Source organism: Carya illinoinensis, chromosome 4 (assembly GCF_018687715.1).
Source record: "Carya illinoinensis cultivar Pawnee chromosome 4, C.illinoinensisPawnee_v1, whole genome shotgun sequence".
Classification (NCBI taxonomy): domain Eukaryota; kingdom Viridiplantae; phylum Streptophyta; class Magnoliopsida; order Fagales; family Juglandaceae; genus Carya; species Carya illinoinensis.
This window is the reverse complement of record NC_056755.1, coordinates 22,966,289-22,985,965: the sequence shown is the minus strand read 5'-3', so window position 1 is coordinate 22,985,965 and position 19,677 is coordinate 22,966,289. Positions and strand designations below refer to the sequence as shown.

General features: G+C 37.1%; 1 protein-coding gene across 4 annotated transcripts; it reads right to left on the bottom strand.

Moving 5' to 3' along the window:
* Positions 1-10,017: 10,017 nt before the first annotated feature.
* On the bottom strand, positions 10,018-19,677 carry LOC122307663 (shaggy-related protein kinase iota). Of its 4 annotated transcripts, none has more exons than XM_043120691.1 (13): positions 19,506-19,677; positions 17,021-17,113; positions 16,654-16,713; positions 16,294-16,566; positions 16,097-16,171; positions 15,963-16,019; positions 13,805-13,945; positions 13,635-13,685; positions 13,459-13,554; positions 13,050-13,133; positions 12,666-12,767; positions 11,688-11,775; positions 10,018-10,136 (listed from the first exon to the last, which is right to left on the bottom strand). In XM_043120691.1, exons 1-13 carry the CDS (start codon positions 19,521-19,523, stop codon positions 10,033-10,035), a joined length of 1,242 nt encoding a protein of 413 aa, XP_042976625.1. In that variant the 5' UTR covers positions 19,524-19,677; the 3' UTR covers positions 10,018-10,032. The 4 variants fall into 4 exon arrangements, with proteins under 4 accessions (XP_042976625.1, XP_042976626.1, XP_042976627.1 ...); XM_043120692.1 differs by lacking the exon at positions 10,018-10,136 and adding an exon at positions 10,231-10,395; XM_043120693.1 differs by lacking the exon at positions 10,018-10,136 and adding an exon at positions 10,231-10,386.

Here is a 19,677-nt window from a genome sequence, read left to right as displayed (position 1 = left end):
GCCTTGACGACCGAAAAACAATGATATATCATAGGGACATCTTTGAAACCCCATTTTTTGAATGCAAGAACTTAACTTCATGTACCAAGCCCAGAGAGCTTGTTTTAGACCATAGAGAGCTTTGTGTCGACAACAAACATGATCTGGATGATTGGGATCCTCAAAACCTGTTGGTTGAGTTAGAAAAACTTTCTCTTGTAGTTTCACCATGTAAAAATGTGTTACTCACGTCCAACTATTTCAGTGACCAATTATTAGAAAGAGCCAATGTAAAAATGAGACAAATTGTATTAGGCTTAACAATTGGATTAAAAGTTTCATCATAGTCAAGCCATGCATTTGTGTAAAGCCTCTAGCAACAAGGTAGGCCTTATAATGTTCAATGGATCCATTGACCTGAGTTTTAATTTTGAAAATCCACTTACTACTCACTAAGTGCATATCCTCTATTTTCGGAACCAAGGTCTATGTATTGTTGGCATGAGAGCATTTATTTTCAATGGCATTGCTTGTTTCCACGTTGGATCCTTGAGAGCTTGTTTATAGGATCTGGGCTGCTAAATCAGCCACAAAACAATTGGGTAAAGGATGGCGAGTAGAGAAGAGTACTTGGGCCTTCTTGTGCCATCTTAATTTCTTGTAACCATTCGGTGAGTCCGAGTGGGGCCTAGGCCACTAGAGGACCGAACTGATCCAAAAGGGGGTAGACATTTAGGTGATGTTGTAGGAGGTTGAGTGGGACGGTTTATGTTGGGCAGAGCTAAAGGGACCGAAGAGGATGGCGGGGGCCCAGATGGAATAGAAACAACTTGCTGAATAGCAGAGTTGTGAAGACCCATGTGTAGGGGCTGAACTCAGAAGAGTTGCAAGGAAGGTTGAGTCATAGATTTTTTAGAAAAAACGAATAATTGTTTTCATAAAAAATAACATGTCAAGAGATGTAAATGCGACCTGAGAGAGGGTTCAAGCAACAGTAACGTTCAAGCAACAGTAACCCTTGTGATTGGGTTAGTATCAAAGGAACACACAATGTGTAGATTTAAATTCAAGTTTGGAGCAACCAAAGAGAGTGAGGTATGGATAACAAGCACAACCAAATGCTTGTAGGTGATTGTAGGAGGGTGGTGAGTGAAAAACAATTTCATATGGAGAGTTGCCACTAAGAACAAGTGTAGGTAATCAATAAATGAGATAAACTGAGGTGGTGAAAGCGACAGTCCAAAATTCTGGTGTTAAAGAGGAATGGGCCATGAGAGTAAGAGCGGTTTCAACAATATGACAATGACGACATTTGGCCAAGCCATTTTGTTCAGGAGTTTTGGGACAAAAGTTGATGAATAAGACCTTTAGTATCAAAGTAGTCTTTTAAAGACTAGTTTACAAACTCACCACCAACATCACCTTGATTATTTTTTGACATAGGTGTGAAATTGTGTTTCCAACATTTTAAAAAACTGAGGGAGGAGTTAAGTGACATTTGATTTATTTGTCATAGGAAAAATCCGAATGTAATGAGAAAAATTGTCAATAATAACCAAATAAAATCGAAACCCATCAAAAGAAGTGATTGGACTTGGTCCCCATACATCCATATCAAAAGTGTGAAGAAATGTTGGAGCATACACACTGTGAGAAGAAAAAGGCAATTTTGTTGATTTTTCAAGTAAGCAACTTTCACAAAAACTAATGTTTTTATTTTAAACATGTAAGGATTAAAACAAAGGATGTAGAGTTCTTGAATAAGGATGACTCAAACGTGCATGCCACATTGTACCCGACACTTTTGTAGTGTGAAATACAACAGGGGAAGAACACGGAGATTTGACACACAATGTATATAAGCCATTTTCAACCAAGCCTTTAAACGTCACCCGATTCATTGCCAGGTCCTTGATCAAGAAGTCTCATGGATATAAGAAAAAACAACATCGATTATTAGTAGTGAATTGAGAAACTGAAATGAGTTTCTTTTTAATTTCAGGAACAATAAGAGCATTGTTTATGGAAAGTGAGGTGTTTGAAATAGAAAAATGACCTATTGCAGAGATTGGAAGACCAGTGCCATTACCGACCATCATAGTGTCGATGCCCTTATAATGTTGTATACCTTGAGCCTCATTGATAGTAGGAGCCATATTTTAAATCGCACCAATATCTGGAAACCATGGTTCTTCCATGGTGTCACCAGCTTGGATAGAGAGAAAAGGTTTGTAATTTTTGGCATCTTCATCAGTGGCACAGCAAGTATCTGCCTTATGATTAGGACCACCACAACGAAAGCAAGTAATTCATCCACCACGTCCAAAGGTTCGATCACCGCTACGAGAAATATTTGATTTGGAGCGTGAAGGAGGGATTGCAAGGTTGAGATTGGCCACCCGATGAGTGCGTGAAAGTGCACTCTAAATACCTTATCATTGGATTAAAATGCTAAAATGTGAATATAAATCATAGGGATTAATGTGTATTCTTGAATTGAGTTTCTATTTATGTTGGGATACTCCTAAGTAGTTTTTTATATTTAATTTTAGAATTTATAAAAGAGCAAGTCAAAGTCCAGTCAAATTCAAATGAGGACTTTCATGGGGTTTGAGAGAAATTTGGATCAAGAAAAGAAAAAATCACAAAAAGAAACTACAAGAAGTCCAAGTCCGAAATTTGTTAGGAGACAGCCTGGACATATTTTAATATTTTGACTATAACATTTTACTCACATATTGGATTGATTCAATTCTTGATATGTTAAAAAGCTATCTTAAAGGGCTATAAATTTTTCTCTAATAAGGATTTACAAATTCAAACTCTTGAAGCGCATACATGGCTACCAATATTAGTCCTAAAATTTAGGCAATTTTTTTATATGGGAATTATGAAGACATTAAGATTTTTTTTCTACCCTATATAAGCAGATCATTAGCACGAAATACGAGAGAATGAGAGGCACAAGAGCCAGATTTAAAGAGATAAGAAAATTACTTCCATGGTCGCCGTTCGCTTTATTTTTCTCTAGAGATTTTTGTTGTTCATTATATTTATGAGTAACTAAATTCTTAAGTAGGGTTAGGGATGAGTAACCAAAACTCTTTTGTTTTATCATTCTCAATTTATTGTTGATGTTTTCTTTTTCGAATAATCATAGAATTTATTCTGTTTATGGATTCAGTCATGCTTTTTCTATTGAATAGATTGGTTCTTTGATTATGTTTAGATCAATTATTTATGTGTATTGATTTAGTTCTTTGCTGCAATATTGCTCCCTAAGTATATTGTCGTTGTTGGATTTTCTCAATAGGGATAATAATTTACGTATTTTAAAAGTGGTGAATGATTTTTCAAAGGGTTACATTTGGTTTAAGTTTGGTTTATAAATTTACATCTTCCGATTGAAAATTTCTGGATTTGAGTTCCCAATTGAGTTATTCAATGAATTAATAATAATTAAAATATCAAACTTGTGCAAGGGATTCTCAACGTTCTACTGTTCATCAAATTTGAGTACTTCTTCTTCCATTAGTAACTTTGCTTTACTTTAATTTGCATTTAAAATTAATTTTTGTTCTTTATTAATCATTTAATATTTTTCTTTAGTTTCTTTGTTCCTCCTACTATCCTTTTAATTTGTCTCCCTATGGAATCGACATCCTAAATTTGTGCTATAACTACCACATTATTTTTTGGGCATAATCACCACCCCCATGATGTCTTTATATTTTTTTTGAGAACGTGAAGAATGATTGCCATGATTATTATTCTTAGTGGATGCAACATGGTTTGTATATAAGGTACTAGCATAACTAATTTCATGAGCTGCAGACAACCGAAGCTCAAAGTCACGTAGTTTTCCAATCACAGCTTCCAGTGAAGGGAAGTTGTGGCAGGCATTGAGAGCAGCAACAATGGGATCAAACTTATAGCCCAATCCTTTGAGAATATAGAAAATGAAATCATCATCCATAGGTTTTCGGGCACCACGTAGTGCAAGAGCCAAGGACATGGCTCAGTGAAGATATTCCTCCATCGAGGAATAGCCTTTGTTAAGAGATTAAAATTTAGACTTCATTTGCTGAATGCAGTCATGCGTATATCAACCATACAACGTTTCAAGAACTTCCCAAACTTCATGGAAAGTTTCGTTGTTGATCACCTATGAAAGAGGTGCATCCGAGAGGCAATTGTTGATCTAACCAAGAATCAACTGGTCGATATGAACCCATTTGGTTGCAGTGGGATTAACAATCATCCCATTTTCAGCAGTGAAATAAGGGACACAGGATTTCATTGTTGACGTAGCCAAGAAGTCCATGACCATGCAAAATAGGGACAACTTGTGCTTTCCAAAACATGTAATTTGAAGAGGTTAGTTTGATGAAGATTTCTAGAAGGTTGGCTTTGGAGGAAACTGAATGAAGTGATTCATCCACAAGTGGGATCAAGGAGGTTGCTGATGATGAAGCCATTTGGAAAACCTCTTATTAGAAATGATATTATGTAAGGAGAATAGCCTACATCATGCAAGGATGGTATATCCATTAAATATTGTTTACAGAGAAGCATATCAACTAGATGTACAAGAGCAAAAAAAAAAAGGAAATATACAACTGTGACTAACAACTATGCTATTTGCAGAAAAAGGAAATATATAGCTATGAGTAACGACTATGCTATTTATAGAAAACTAAGACCGTGGAATGCAACAATGAAGGAGAAGGTATTGATGGTAGTAAATCAAGGAGAATAAATTATGGATGATATATTTCTTCAATGGCGACCTTCTTTGTCACAAGGGGAAGTCCTACTGCTACTCTGTTTGCATGGGAACCTCAAAAGGTTAATGAGATGTAGATGAAGGACAATAATGAGACATTGGGAATTCAAGATACCCAAACCTATGCTGGCACTTTGGTAATATTCACGCCTCAAGTCTATGAACACAATAACAAGGAGGTGGCAGTAACAGATGGTATGAATATTGAATTCAAGGATAGGGATGAGCCTACCCCTTTGAAGTCAACCATCCCACTAAGAGACCAGACTTTAGCGTCAAATTGAGTTCTACTTAAACTCAAGGAGATTCAAATGTGTGTAGGACTCCCATGTATTGGTTTTGAAGATCAGGTTTTGGCTTTAATTGCTACTATAAAAGCTAGACAGTCCAATTCGGCCATGAAATGCCACTCAAACAAAAAGAGGGCAAGGGAACTAAATAGGGGTGGGCAAAACTTCTAGCAAAGTCAAAAAATTCAGAAATTGGAGTTGGAGTTTCTCTGAAAAAAATTTTCGGAGCCAGAGTTGGAGCCGATATCTGCTCTGACTTCCAAATCTGACTCCAACAATTTTTTCTTCTTGCATTCAAAACTCTTGAACTATGTTGTTGCTACTTTATGCCATGTTAGACAACCTGTGTTGTCTTTTCACATTCTGAAGTCTAAACTCCTGCGATGCACAAACCTCTTGGTGCTTTAATTTTTCTTATAGGCTAGTTGCTTTAACTCTCTCTCTCTCTCCCTCTCTCCCTCCCTCCCTCTCTCTCTCTCTCTCTCTCTCTCTCTCTCTCTCTCTCTCTCTCTCTCTCTCTCTCTCTCTCTCCTATGATTTCTGATTTTCATAGGCCTGTTGTTTTATTTTATAAGCCTGTTGCTGTTGTACCATCAAAACGTTTGCCCACCCTAATAAAAAGTCTGTACACATCTTAGTCTTTTCCCTCCACCAGCCTGGCCTCTTTGCTTTTATCTTTCAATCTTCATCACTTTTCTCAGCTCTTTGCTTTCGCTCTCTATCTCCTAATATTCTCTCTCTATCTCTCTGTGTGTGTTTATCTCCTCTAGCCTACAAGATGCCATCATCATAACAATTCATCTCTTCCAATGCACATCGCTGCAAGTCAACCACTCTAAGGAAGCCCAACTCTGACTAAAGCTCTAACCTCTGACTTAGACTTCCCGAGCCATACTTTTCGAGCTGAGTAAGTCCTGGGCATCCCGAGTTGTAGGCCTTTCCTGAGTAGAGTTTCCTGAGCAGTTGGCCTTTCCCAAGTATTGGTTCTTGTGAGGGTCTGTCTCGAGCACGTAACTCTCGAGCTGGTAACTCCTGAGCAGGTGGCTCCCAAGCATATGACTCCCGAGTAGAGGAGGTGTGTCCAAGCAGATGAGGTTCCAGGAAAATGGGGAGCCGAGCAGAGGAGGTGAGTCTGCCACTTGGTGGGTGATCAAGGAGGACCTTGAGCCAAAAGGTGGTTGCCCACCACGTAGTGGCCAAGGTGCTTGGTCCGTGGATCATATCATCAGTAAAAGAAACCGCTGACAGGTCGGTCGGTGCCTGGTGGTGATCTCGCCAACACATGGGTGTCGTGGGAAGGGGGTGGCCCCAACTGCACGGCATTGTGCACTTGTTGCCACCTGCAGCGCACGATGTTCACGTACCCGTCAATGGGGAATGTGTGTACTGGGACAGAAACTATCGGGGGGCCATGCAATGACCACCAACAACAGCAAAGAGCTTAGGATTTAGGGGTTGTGCGCCTACCTTTCTAGCCACGGTGAGCCCGACACGCTCCTTATTAACTGGGGTTGCCTGGTTGGGAACATAAACCTCTGGCAGCCCAAGTGCGGAGGGTCAGATGGGCCCATGGCTGGCCGCCATGAGCCTCTCGAGCCACCACTATCCCTAGCGACCACCATGGCCATAGCAGAGAACATCAATGGCCTTCATGGTGGTCGAGGATTCCCTCTGGCGGGCCCATGGCGTGGGCCCAAAGGGATCACGAGTGCATGTTTCATGCACCCGTCACGTTGCCATGCATGGCACTATGCATGCCAAGCATGACTTGTATGTGCATGGCACTGCGCACTTAAGGGTGCTGTATTTGCCCTCTAGTGCATGTGTCTCATGCACAAAATATACCCCTGAGTCATAAAAGTAAGTGGCCCGATCACTTGAGCTACAAGTGTCATGTCCAGGCACCTAAGTGTTCGGTGTCAAATATTATAACGTACCGGTCCAATCCTAAAAATCATGGAACCAGAACCAGACCTGTTCCGGCCGGTTTTGGCATTTTAGAAACTGGTTTCGAATCGAACCAATCCCACAGGTTCAATTCGGTATGGTCCAATTTTGTGGTTAAAATTTACGCCCCTAGTTATCAACTACATGGGTGTTGTAGAGTTTGCTCACCTGATCTTTCCTATGGTGTCATTAATAAAAATAAGAGCTGCAATGTTGGGAGTACTTATCTGAAGAAGGCTTCATTCGTTCATTCGGAGATTTATTCAACGCACTGGAAAAATTGTCCTTCTCCCACCTCTGACTTAGAAAGTGAATCAAATCCTACAGACAGCGCCACTGTTGATGTGCAAAAGTGAGTCATTCCCAGTCCGCTATAACTTTTCGAGCCTTAATCAGTATGGTCTAGTGCCCCTAGCAATCATCCAGAGCGGTTGTACGATGTTGGTATGTACATCCATGGCAGTGAAAGAAAAATAAATGCAGAGATATTAAAAAGAGATAAATACACAAATTTATGTGGTTCGACATAATGCTACATCCAAGGCGTTTAAAGATGAGAAATCCACTATAATATTCTTATTTACAGTCTCACATAGCCTCTCATTTCTCATTGTACAATGGTGATCTTGGATGTATTTGCTGGAGAAAAACACCTTCGCTAGAACTCCCTTTCCAAAGGTTGAAGGAGAAGTCGAAGAAGTAGAAGAAGATCCTTGGCAGTAGTCTGGACGTCCCCTTTTTATCTAATCCCTTTTCCCGCGTGCCCCCTACATTGGCAAGGCAGAGCTTGTTTTGTGTGTCTGACCGTCTCTCACTTTCCCTACTTTAACCTGACATCCCCTACCTCCTGACACACCTCCTTACCTTCTAATCCCTCTTACCTTACCTTCAGACCCACTTTACCTACCTTCTGACCCCCTACCCCCTTACCTCCTGACTCCCTCCTCTCCCTTTTGTCCTCTAGTGGTAGCCTAGTGGGCTAGGCCTAGTCTTAGGTCTCATTATTTTACCCGCTCACACCTTACATTTATATCAACATTTGACACATTGCTTCTTACTTCAACGTAGATGTCTCGTATTCTCACTTTTGATGCTTCTTACTTCAAGATAGATGCCTCACATTCTCGCTTTTGACACACTGCTTCTTACTTGTTTAAGACCAATTTTTTGTTTAGGGACCTAGAGTAGATGTCTCACATTCATGTCAACATTTGTTACTTTAGCCCTTGAGGAACTGTACTGATTATGTATCAACACAATCACATTTCATTTTTTAGGAGCAATCTTTATAATTTTTTACATAAATCCAGCTGCTATATCTTTAGCTTGGTTAGTGTACTATCAGATTGCATATTATGTGAGATTACATAGAATCCTGAAATTACATTTTATATGGATTCTCTTGGTATGTTTTTCATGTGATGTGGAACAAATTCTTTTGTCTTTTTTATATTCCTCCTGCTCTCTTTAAATGGAGCCCGATTTCCAATTCTAATACTACTAGAAAACACTGCGGAATACCTCAAGTATAGTTTGTTGAGTTGCTCCAGAAGTCTATTAAGCTTGAACAAATAATCCAGCAAGCCTCAAACGTCTCTTCTCGATGGTAAAGTATACTACGTTGAAAAAACTAACGTAACACTCAAAAAAATCCACAGCATAAATACTTTTTTAAGAAAGAACAAATAAAATAGAGATTCTATACTTTTTAGAATTACCAGAGAACTATTTGAGAGAGGGAGGGAAAGAGGGGGGGGGGGGGGGGGGGCGGGTTACTATAGCCCTCCCTTTGCATCTCATATGGAGGCTAGCCTTTATTCACTGCAATAAAGAGGTCATTGCCACTTGTATTCAGAAGCATATGTTGTGGCCCATTATGACATGGGAGGGGTTTGCCCATGTGGACACCCCTCCATCTTACAAATATATCAGTGTTTTTAGTTTAAGGCAAACTACGCTAGAATTCTTTCAACGCAATGTCAACTCATTGGGTTTTTTTTTTTTTCCAATGATTTTTATTTGAAAATGGGTCCCAGCCCGTTTGGTAAATTGTTCTTTTATGATCAATTTATGTATCCTTCTTTTATGATAATTGAATTACATTTGGGTCAATCCAATTTTTTCGACACAGAAAAGTCTTATTCATACATTTTTTGTATATCTGCATATTTTCCACACAATGGTCATTTAAGGTACAAAAGCAAGGGGAGACAATCTCAATACTGAAGCATACCCTTAGGTGCTGAAGTTTGTCATCTAGATGACCCACCAATAATGCAAAACAAAACTAAAATGATAAAACCCCTCTTGAAGCTTTGAAGCTTTATAGATTGCGGCTAGGCAACTAATTGAAGTTTTAACATATGTATATGAATGCTTTGCGGTTATGGCTACTTGTACATTTAATTGGTTGTTTGTACATTTAAGTTGTTTGTCAAGTTGTATGGAAGTTTTGTCTAATTTGTTAACCTGGTATTTAAGTTGTTTGATGTCTTAAAATTATAATCTTTTTAAGGATGAACACACGACTTGATGAAAATCTCTTATTCACCACTCTCTTACAAAGTGGTGGATAAAGTATTACTAGCACTCCAATAGTTAGCATACATGATAATGTTATGCTCTAAGCATCACAACTTGAAGATGAAAAAATGTCACCCACTAAGAAATCTCAACAAAGCTCTTTCACCTAGTGGAGGTCCACGCACAATTGTCAATCTACCTTGAAATACTCTAAATGCAAGCTCAACATCTTTTTTTGCTAACTCATCGGTGGCAGCAAAATGTTCTCTTTTTTTTCCTTGTGGAGCAAAATTATTTCACTAATTTTGTCCAAGAAGAATGTATACCATCAACAAGATAATATCACATTGTATATTCATGACCAATTCTGAAAACCCATGTCGTTGTCCAGCATCTCGTAATCTGCTACTGTTTGGAGACCTCAAGTACTCATTAAAAAAAAAAAATTGTCACAATCGCCTTAAAAAAAAAATTTCATACTCAACCATGCAGTGCTTTGTTCGATCCTCAAATATTCGCCCATAAGATTTGTTGCATAACTCCATATGCAAGCATATTAATTGGTGTAGTCATCTTTTGAAAGGAAGACAGTCCGAACCTTCCACTCGTATCTATTTTTGGAGAAAATAATCATCATAAACTTTTATTACAGAATCAGAATAGATGCATAAAAATATAGTAAGACTCATTCAGAACATCCTCTTAAAAATTACATTAGGCAATATATTGACAACTGAGCAAAGTAATAATTCTAAAGGCGTTGATGGTCTTCTAATAGATCACGTCAAATGAATGTACGACGTTGTGGAAGAAGACGATGTGAACTAGATGCTTTCTCGATAGTCCTTCGTTCTTGTTCAACTGTAATTGCTACAATCATATCAAATTTATTATCAAAATAATTGTCATATACATATGATCAATATTCCAATATTGATCAATAGAGAACTTAGAACGGTGTAATTTCAAGAATTGCAAGAAGAAATATTAGAAATCTCAAGAAGTTTCATGAGTAGGAAGTAGTAAGAGATTGATCTACTTACAAAATTTCAATGAGACTATTAGCTGCAATATAAAGTTGGTAGAAGAAATGTTGGCAAAAGAAGGTTGTTGGCTTAAAAATTGTAGATATTATTAGATATAAAGGTTAGCAAAATAAGATAGTTTGATAGAAAATATAGATATTCAACTAGTAAGTTAAGACATTTATATAGAATTTTAGATATTACCGTTGAATGACTATTAAAAATAGAGTAAAAATAATAATTTAATTAAAATATGGTTACACTCCGGGAAAATAAAGCCTCTGGGAAAATATAAAACTCTACCTATTCCCTTTCTATGAATCTCAATATGAAACTCTTTGAAAAAAAAATTATTCAAGATTTTCTGTAAGGCCCAATAAATACCACATCTCATCTAAATTCTTTTTTTGATAAGTATCATCTCATCGAAATTCTTTTAACAATCCAAAAATTTTGAAATTTTATAGCCAAGTCCTGCCAACTGCAATGACTCCATTTTTCCAATAGGAATGCCAGATGTAATCCAAGCTTGGAGAAGGAAGAAATAAAGATGGCCCCATAGGAAATGTGGTCGGAAACCCATACTAGAGTTCGACCTCTACGACGAAACTGATTATCTTCTTGCATAAGGATACCAAATTGAAAAATCATCGCAAACCTCCCTTTTTCTTTCTCTATTGCAATTCTGGAGGCTGTAGTTTCCCATTATTTGTTTCCATTTTCAAAAGAAAAATGTAAGAAAAATGGGAAGACTAATAAACGGTAACATTTGATTAAGAAATTCAGTTGGCCACCTACTGCCACAAGTGTCAATAGGAAAAACATGATTAATTTAAAAAAAAAAAAAAAAAAGAATAAGCAAGCCAGATTGATAATGAGCCTCTTAAGCTTCTGCTCGGCATATGCAGCCCGTACCTGGCTAGACATGAATGCCATCACTTTTTATTCTCCTAATTTTGAAATCTTTGGGATCAAAACAATGTACATATATATAAGCATGAAAATACTTTCTTTTCTTTCCCTAAAATGACATAGTATACATAAACCACAACAAAGGCCCTCCCCGGTTCGCCATCTTTGCTACCAACCTACTACACAGTTGATTCCTCAATGCATCACGTCTTTAAATTTACATACCGGCTGGATGTGGGAAGCCGAGATCAGTCTGCCGCCGCACATGCTCTGGGATGAGCCTATTGATCAGCTCCGGTGACGCTCCTCGTAGCTGTAGACAAATTGGAATTACCTTGAGTTAATTGATCTGTGGCAAGCATCAAATACTGAAATCACAATAAATAAATAAACAAAACTAGAATACATAAGGGCGATAGGAAAGCATCAGTGAGGATGTGTGAAATGTGATTTTTATGCCTCCAACAGTCTGACATAGGACCGTTGCACTTGCCATAGCTACTCAAAGAAATCAACTGCCTCTAACTAACTATGAGAATTTAGAAAATTGAAGTAATTAGTTGCCTCTACCATCAAGATCTTCAAACTCTGAGACAGGCTACATTAATGGCATGGGATCCATCAATGAGTTTGTGAAATATAGGTACTTTGTTAGGTACATTAAAGCTTATTCCCACAGCAGGAGTAACAGACCTACAGCCTCAGAAGAATAGAGCTGTTCCGCAACTAGGAATGACAATACTGAACAAACGACAATGTCTGCCAGTGCTAATGCGAAATATGAAAATTATTCCTGATATTCTGTTAATCTAGAATACCAAATATGTAACAATAAACCAAGAAAATAATTTAGGATTATATAGTAGGAAGGAGAAGACAGAATCTCCAAGAGTACAATAACAGGAACAAACCAAAATCCAAGCAGCATATGACTGCCAAGCTGCCAGCAGTGACTGCATTAGTATCTGATACTGATGCATCAAAAAGACAAGAATCCTGATTGCTGATTCATGCATAGATAACTTTTGATTCTATCCTAAGGATAGGTTAACTGCTAAGAATCTAAGCATACGAACCCTGATGGTGTACCCCTCAACTTATGAGCCACAGTCACCAAAATGCACAATAAACAAGGGACATGACACGCATATGAAGCTAGAGTAATTCAAGATTGTTTTTCTTCAAATGGAAGAGGCTACATACTTCCTGCTTAAAGTTGAAAAGAGGGGGAAATGGGCGGCCATTTGGAAGACGGGCATTGGGCTCACGCAGCTCATCAAAGAAAGGGTGCGCACATGCTTCTAACTGCAATATCAAAAACCAACAAGAGGGAAAATGATAGGTCAGATACACATAGGATGACTATAAGTTATATTACCAAAGAATTTTGTAAGGAATGGACAGAATGGAACTCTGAATTGTATTGGCAAGCTGTAGAAGTTGCAGCTCACACAACAGAAGACAACAAACCAACGTGGCTTAATTAAAATTGTTTTTCCAAAAGCAAATGAAATTAGATTAGTTCCTATGTCATTGGGCTTTATCTCGATACTAAAATTAATTTTCATTGAAGGATGTCTAACTCACCGCGGTGCACCGAAGGCTTGGTGAATATTGAAGAAGCCGTGAAGCAAGGTCAATTGCTTCAGGAGGCATTCGTTTGTGGAAAACCTGAACAGACCCCAAAGTCAGCATTACATAAATGGATCAAATCCAAGTATAGTAAACCCCATATTCAACAGCAATTGATGAATTTGCAAGAATGTGAACAGAACCTCTGATTGGTCCATTAGAAACAAGATGTTTTAAGAAAATAAAGTCAGGAGTTTATAGAGCTCATGCGCCTTCCCTAAAATATGATGATTGTCTGCTGGTGCATCTAGAATGTAATCAAGTCTCAAGATTTGGGGAACACCACTTATTTGCTTACCCAATCATATCTGGTAAACAATTGATTGAGAAATTGTCATGTAGTTAAAGATGGACAAAAGTATACCTTGTGCCAAGGATGCGCTTTAATTTGAGGGAACCTAAAATCTGAATAATCTGGATTCATGCAACGAATTTCTTCTCGAGTTGGAGTACCAAGAACCTGCAAGCACTTAATGTATCATCACAAAATTACCAGAGTTGAATATCCCATAGTAACATTGATAGACAGCAAGGCTTCACCTTGATAATTTCAACAAGTTGGTCGACTGCATTTTCTCCAGGAAACAAAGGCTAACATAACATTTGAAATTATGAGAAACAATCATATATAGCAGAAGATTAAATACAGCTAGAAGTTTGAGAAAAAAGTTTTTCACTTCACCACATAATTTTCAACGGAAATGACTAACCTGACCAACAAGAAGCTCAGCAAGGACACAACCAGCTGACCAAATATCTATTGATGTTGTATATTCTGTTGCGCCAAATATCAGTTCAGGAGCCCGATAATAACGAGAGCATATGTACGATATATTTGCTTCACCCTTGACCTGTGATAACAATAGAAAACCATGAAAGACCAAAACATTTGTGGGAAATAATCTGTTGGAAACCTAGACATCATGTTAGACAAGATGTATCTTGTATAAAGCAGCATGCTACTATAGAAGTATGTATGAACAACTGCAAACATGCATTTTAAGACTCAATTCATATGTGAATCAGTATCAAATTCTCTCAAGAAGACCAAATGAGCTCACCTTCTACATAGCCACATGCCACAGTATGAATTCCATGATATGTAGAAAGGCTATTTCTAGTATTTATTAGTTATTATCGGATTTGTTCTTTTTTTCTTTTTCTTTTTTTCCTTCATTTTAAACAATACCGGCTTTCAAGACCAGAGCTATCAACCACTCAACCTACTCCCCCCTAGAAAACAGAAGGTATTAAGAGGACCCTCATGGCCCAACCCTAGACATGTTAAGATCCTTTTTCAAATCAAAGCTGCTCTCATTTCAATTCAAGAGATAGTAAATAAACACATCCCATTGCACTGATCAAGGACGATCGTAGTGACTTGGGGGGATCGAAGCCCGAGAAGTGAATTATTTATGAGCAAAGCATTCTTCTCATGGCTAGATCCAATCGCTTGGTCCTTGCGGAAAGCAAAAATGATTTTAACTTCTTCCTTTCAAAAAGGGAGGATTAAGAAAATTCTATTGATTGCATATTTCTCAGAACTCCGGGAAAAACATAAAATTAAAAAAATTAAAAATAAAAAATAAAAAAAAGGCTTGAATGGTACGACCCCTCCTCCGCTACCCCATTATTAAGGGGCAATCTCATAGTTCTTGGTCTGTGAAGATCCGTTGTTAGGTGCTCCGTTTTATTTTCCCATTGAGGTCAAACCTCAACCACTGCTCAAGAGATAGTTGTCCATATACTGATAAAGAATCTATGGATTCTTGAGAAGAGAGGACCAATGGTGGTCCACCCGAACTACCCAAATCCCCATAAGTGAATAGAAAGTCAAATCTACATTGGATCTGACTTGAATTGCCCATCTACTCGGGAGACGTTTGGTTTCAAAGTCCGGTTCGAACAAAAGTATGTCATGCTAATTTGCCTTGGATGATCAACATCTCAGGATCAGGGGCTGATGAGCCCATTGAACTATCCGTGTAGCTAAGGCCTCATTTGTTTTCAGATATGATATGAGATAAGTTGAATAAAATATTATTAGAATATATTATTTTTGTATTGAGATTTTAACTAGTTGTATTGAGATTTAAAAAAGTTGAATTGTTTATTTTATTTTGTATAGGAATTTGAAAAAGTTGTAATGATTAAGATAAGATGAGATGGAAGTTTTACGAAAACAAACGAGGCCTAAGAGCCCTCATAGCCCAGGCACAACGACGCAATCATTAGGGGCACGCTCTACCACTGATCTAATAGCCTGTTGTGCAGTCCTCCCACCAAGGTCTGCTATGCCAAAGCGAGAGAAACCCCATCCCTTTCTTTCCTTTTTTATGTTCCCATGTTGCCACACAAGACTATTTCTTTCTTTTGCTTAACAATAAGAATACGAGAAACCCCTAAAAATATTTATGACAGGAATAACACCCACCCTACCCCAAAGGAAAAAAAAAGAAGGAAAACAAAAAAGAACAAGAAGAGTGCATTCATAGGGACATGACAATGCTGGCTGAGAAAACTTCTCTATTAATTATCAAAGAACTATTTAGTGAAGAAATAAAAGCCCATTAAATGTTTCTTTATATCTGTAGTCAGGGGAAAAAATGAAAGTCATAAGCCAATGAAAAATTCTTATTTTGGGGTTCATTGGCTTCAAGTGCTTTTGGATCAAATCTTGTGCCACTTGCATTGCAATTTTTTTTATGAGCACACTTGAGTTGCAATTGGCCATGGAGAAAAAGTTAAGAAGTTTTCATGAATATATAGCACTGACTCAAACATAACAAATTACTTTGTAGCAGCTAACATTGTTGTAACAAGTATCTGAGTGAAATTTAAAAAAAACAAAAATGTGAAGACACATACGAGAACTTTAGCACTTCCGAAATCGCAAAGCTTAACCCGGTGGGTGAGAGGATCAACCTGCAGAATATATATAAAATACATTTGGGTGAAACAGTCCTGCTTATTTAAGAAAAAAAAAATGTTGGATAACATACCAAAAGATTCTGAGGCTTCACATCCCTATGGCAAACACCAGGAACAGTATGGATATATGCCAGCCCCCTAAAGATCTGAGATGCATTTTGCATTTATTACCAGAATTTTAAATAGCGAAAAGAAGATTCAACGAAAAAAAGTGATCTAAACAAATAAATATGATAATGCAAAAGAAAGAGAAAAAATAAACTCATACTTGATATGTATAAAGTTTAACATAGATGAGGGGCATCCTCTGGTTCATGCTGCTGTAATGCTTTAGAACCCGGTATAGAGTCTCAGGAATGTATTCCATAACTAAATTCAGAAAAAGTTCATCTTTACTTGTCGTAGAGAAGAAACAATGCTTCAGAGAAACCACATTTGGGTGATCCATCATGCGCATTAACTGCAGCTCACGATTTTTGTACCGCTTGTCCTGCAAGACCTTCTTTATGGCCACTGTCTCCCCAGTTTCTAAGCATTTTGCCTGAATAGTGTGATATCAATTGCTACAATGAATACAGGATACCATTAAAAATCAGTTGTTACCGTAAAAACACATAGAGTTCTATACCTGAAAAACAATTCCAAATGATCCACTCCCTACAACACGCTCTGCCATGTAGCTGATAGTCTGTAAGCAGCATCACAACAAATATCCCAATATACAAGATAATAAGAGGGATAAAAAATATAAGCTCCTTAGTTATCATCAGCAATTCAACATTCAGAATTACTAATCAATTGCTTAGAGCTAGATAGTAGCACCAATAGGGATCCAAGCACAATTTTCACAAGGCGTTAGCATTAGTCATTTCTGATAATCATATATCTCTAACCAATAAAGAGTACTGCATTTTTTCTAAAAAATTTAGAGGAGCTGAGACATGTTACAACAACAGCAGCAATAACAATAACATTAAAAAAGCGCAGTTCCTAACCTGTTTGGGTTCACCATTTTTGCCTCCAATGGTGGTGGAAATGATGTGACCAGTGACTGCATCATTCGCCTCGACAACAGAGGATGACATTTCCTACAATACATAGCAACACAGTATGAAAAAGCTAAAAATTATACACAAGCCTTGCCCACCTGTAACCAATGGCATTTGGGCTCATTTACAAAAAACCGTCTTAATGAACTATAAAACATGCATAAAAACACAGGAACAATAAATTTCAGCACGAGTCAGCTTAACATAGATAACAGCATCAATTTGCAAACTCTAACACATTTTTTCACAAATAGGTCCATATCTGCGTAAGTACTTTTTTCCACATAAGTTCATTATAGTGAGTCGCAAATAAAAAATGCAAATGTTGCCCTATTATCAACGATATTTTGTGGAATTGCCATGTATAGGATCCCATGATTATGACAGCCGTTGGTTAAGCCAAAAAAAAAAAAAAAAAAAAAAAAAAAAACGAGGTGTTCTAAGCAGAACCAAAGTCACCATAGAGCTGAAACGTAGGGGTGAATTCGGTCCGGTCCGGTCCGGTCGGTCCGTTCGGTCCACCCTATGAGTTTTTTTTTTTTTTTTTTTCAATGACATTTTGTTTAATACTTATGTAATTATATTGTGACATATTTAATATATATACATATACTATACTATTATATATATTAGTAATACACTACTACTATTAGTAATAGTGATAATTATATATGTAACTATATCATGTAATAATAATAGTAATAATAGTAATATATGTAACTATATGTAATATTAATAACTAATACTATTAGTCTATTAGTACTAATACTATAACTAATAAATATATGTAATGATAGTGATAATATATGTAATATTATATTAAATAAAAGTAATACTCTTATTACTAATATTCTATGTAGTTATAGTGATTTAATGCTAACATATTACATATTAAGTTAACTATACTAATACTATTATAAATTTACAAATATATGATATATTATAATTTATACTATAACTTTTATAATATGTTAATACATTAATATATATACTAGTACTATATTTTTTTTTGATCGGTTATACTAGTACTATATATTATAGTTAATAGTTATATATTAAAGAATATAGTAATACATTGATACTAAATATATATATAATATAGTTATAGACTTACAATGATTTAGTTATTATGAATTTATAATTAGTATAACTATATAATTGTATTAGTATTAGACTATTAGTAATTCAACTATTATATAAATAATATTTTTTTTTTTAATCTATTCGGTCCGGTCCGGGGTGAAAAACCCCCGGACCGAATACCTTCGGTCCCTTAAAAATTGGACCGGGACCGGACCGGACTCATTCGGTCCGGTCCGGTCCAGTCCGGTCCAAAAATGACCGGTCCAGTCGGTTTTTCCGGTCCGGACCGTTCGACTTTCAGCCCTACTGAAACGCATTTATGATCCAACGAAAGTAATAGCAAATGCATATAGATGAAAAACTAGGAATGAGATGGCACCGTGAGAACGTGACGTTGAAGAAAGTCAATGCGAAATGAGCTCAAAAGAATATGTGTATAGGAAAGGCAATTTTAAGGCGGCTCGAGCTCACAAGAAAGCATCACATGCTATAAGTGGCTTGAAACCCAATCAAAGAGATTAACAAGGAGAGAATCAAAGGACTTTCACTTCATGAAGCAAACTGGTACCTTTTGAGAGCAATCTAACAAGTATAAAAGTAAAAGTTCCCAATGGTCATGGCAGGGTTAAGGGAAAAAATATGAAACTTAACGTCCAAAACAGGAGTGCTAGCACCAACATCAAATTTCCTGGGAAAGAATCGATAATCAAACATTTAATCAAGCTATAGAGTGACGAAATTACATGAAAGAGTTCATAAGTTCAAATAGAACGAAAATGCCAGACCACAAAAAAGGAGGGAACTAGTATTGATCTGTTTGGTTACTTAGAAAATTAAGGATAAGAGGAAAAGTCCACGGAAAAGGGGAAAAAAAAAATCCCCGTACCCCAGATAAGCCTGATATAAAAAATAAGCAATTTAAACAGTACTTAAGTTATCGTTTCTTTTCATTATTTTAGAAAGATTTCATCGCTTAATGAAACTGAAGTCTAGAGAACATGGCCCAAGAAAGGAAAGATCAAAGATCAAGATCTCGACCATCAAAAAATAAAACAAAAAAAGGCACATAATCTCACAAAATAAGAAAAAGGTAAGGAGTTAAAGAAAAAAAGATGAATAACATTGCGATCAGAGACCGTGGGGAAATCCGGCCAGTAAAAACTCCCAGAAACCTCGGAAAAAAATATAAGAGAAAGGAAGCACAGAAAGTCCCAGATCGGCCAGAATTCAAAGAAGAACAAAGGCCCAGAGCTGGATCGTAGTAGATAAATGAAGAAACACAAGAGTCATAGGGTGTGGTACAATGAGCGAGGGCCAAAGAGAGGAGAGTTCAGTTTGAGCAACCAACCTTATCGGAGGCGTCCATTTCAGAAGCTCAAGAATCTTCTGTCTGTGTTTGAAGTTGTGGTGGTTGATGCTTGTTAGGACTGGCGGCCATGGCAACGAAACTCGTACAAACTACACTCAAAACTTCTCCCTTATTCCTCTTCTCCTCTCTGTCTCTGTCGACGTCTCTGTTT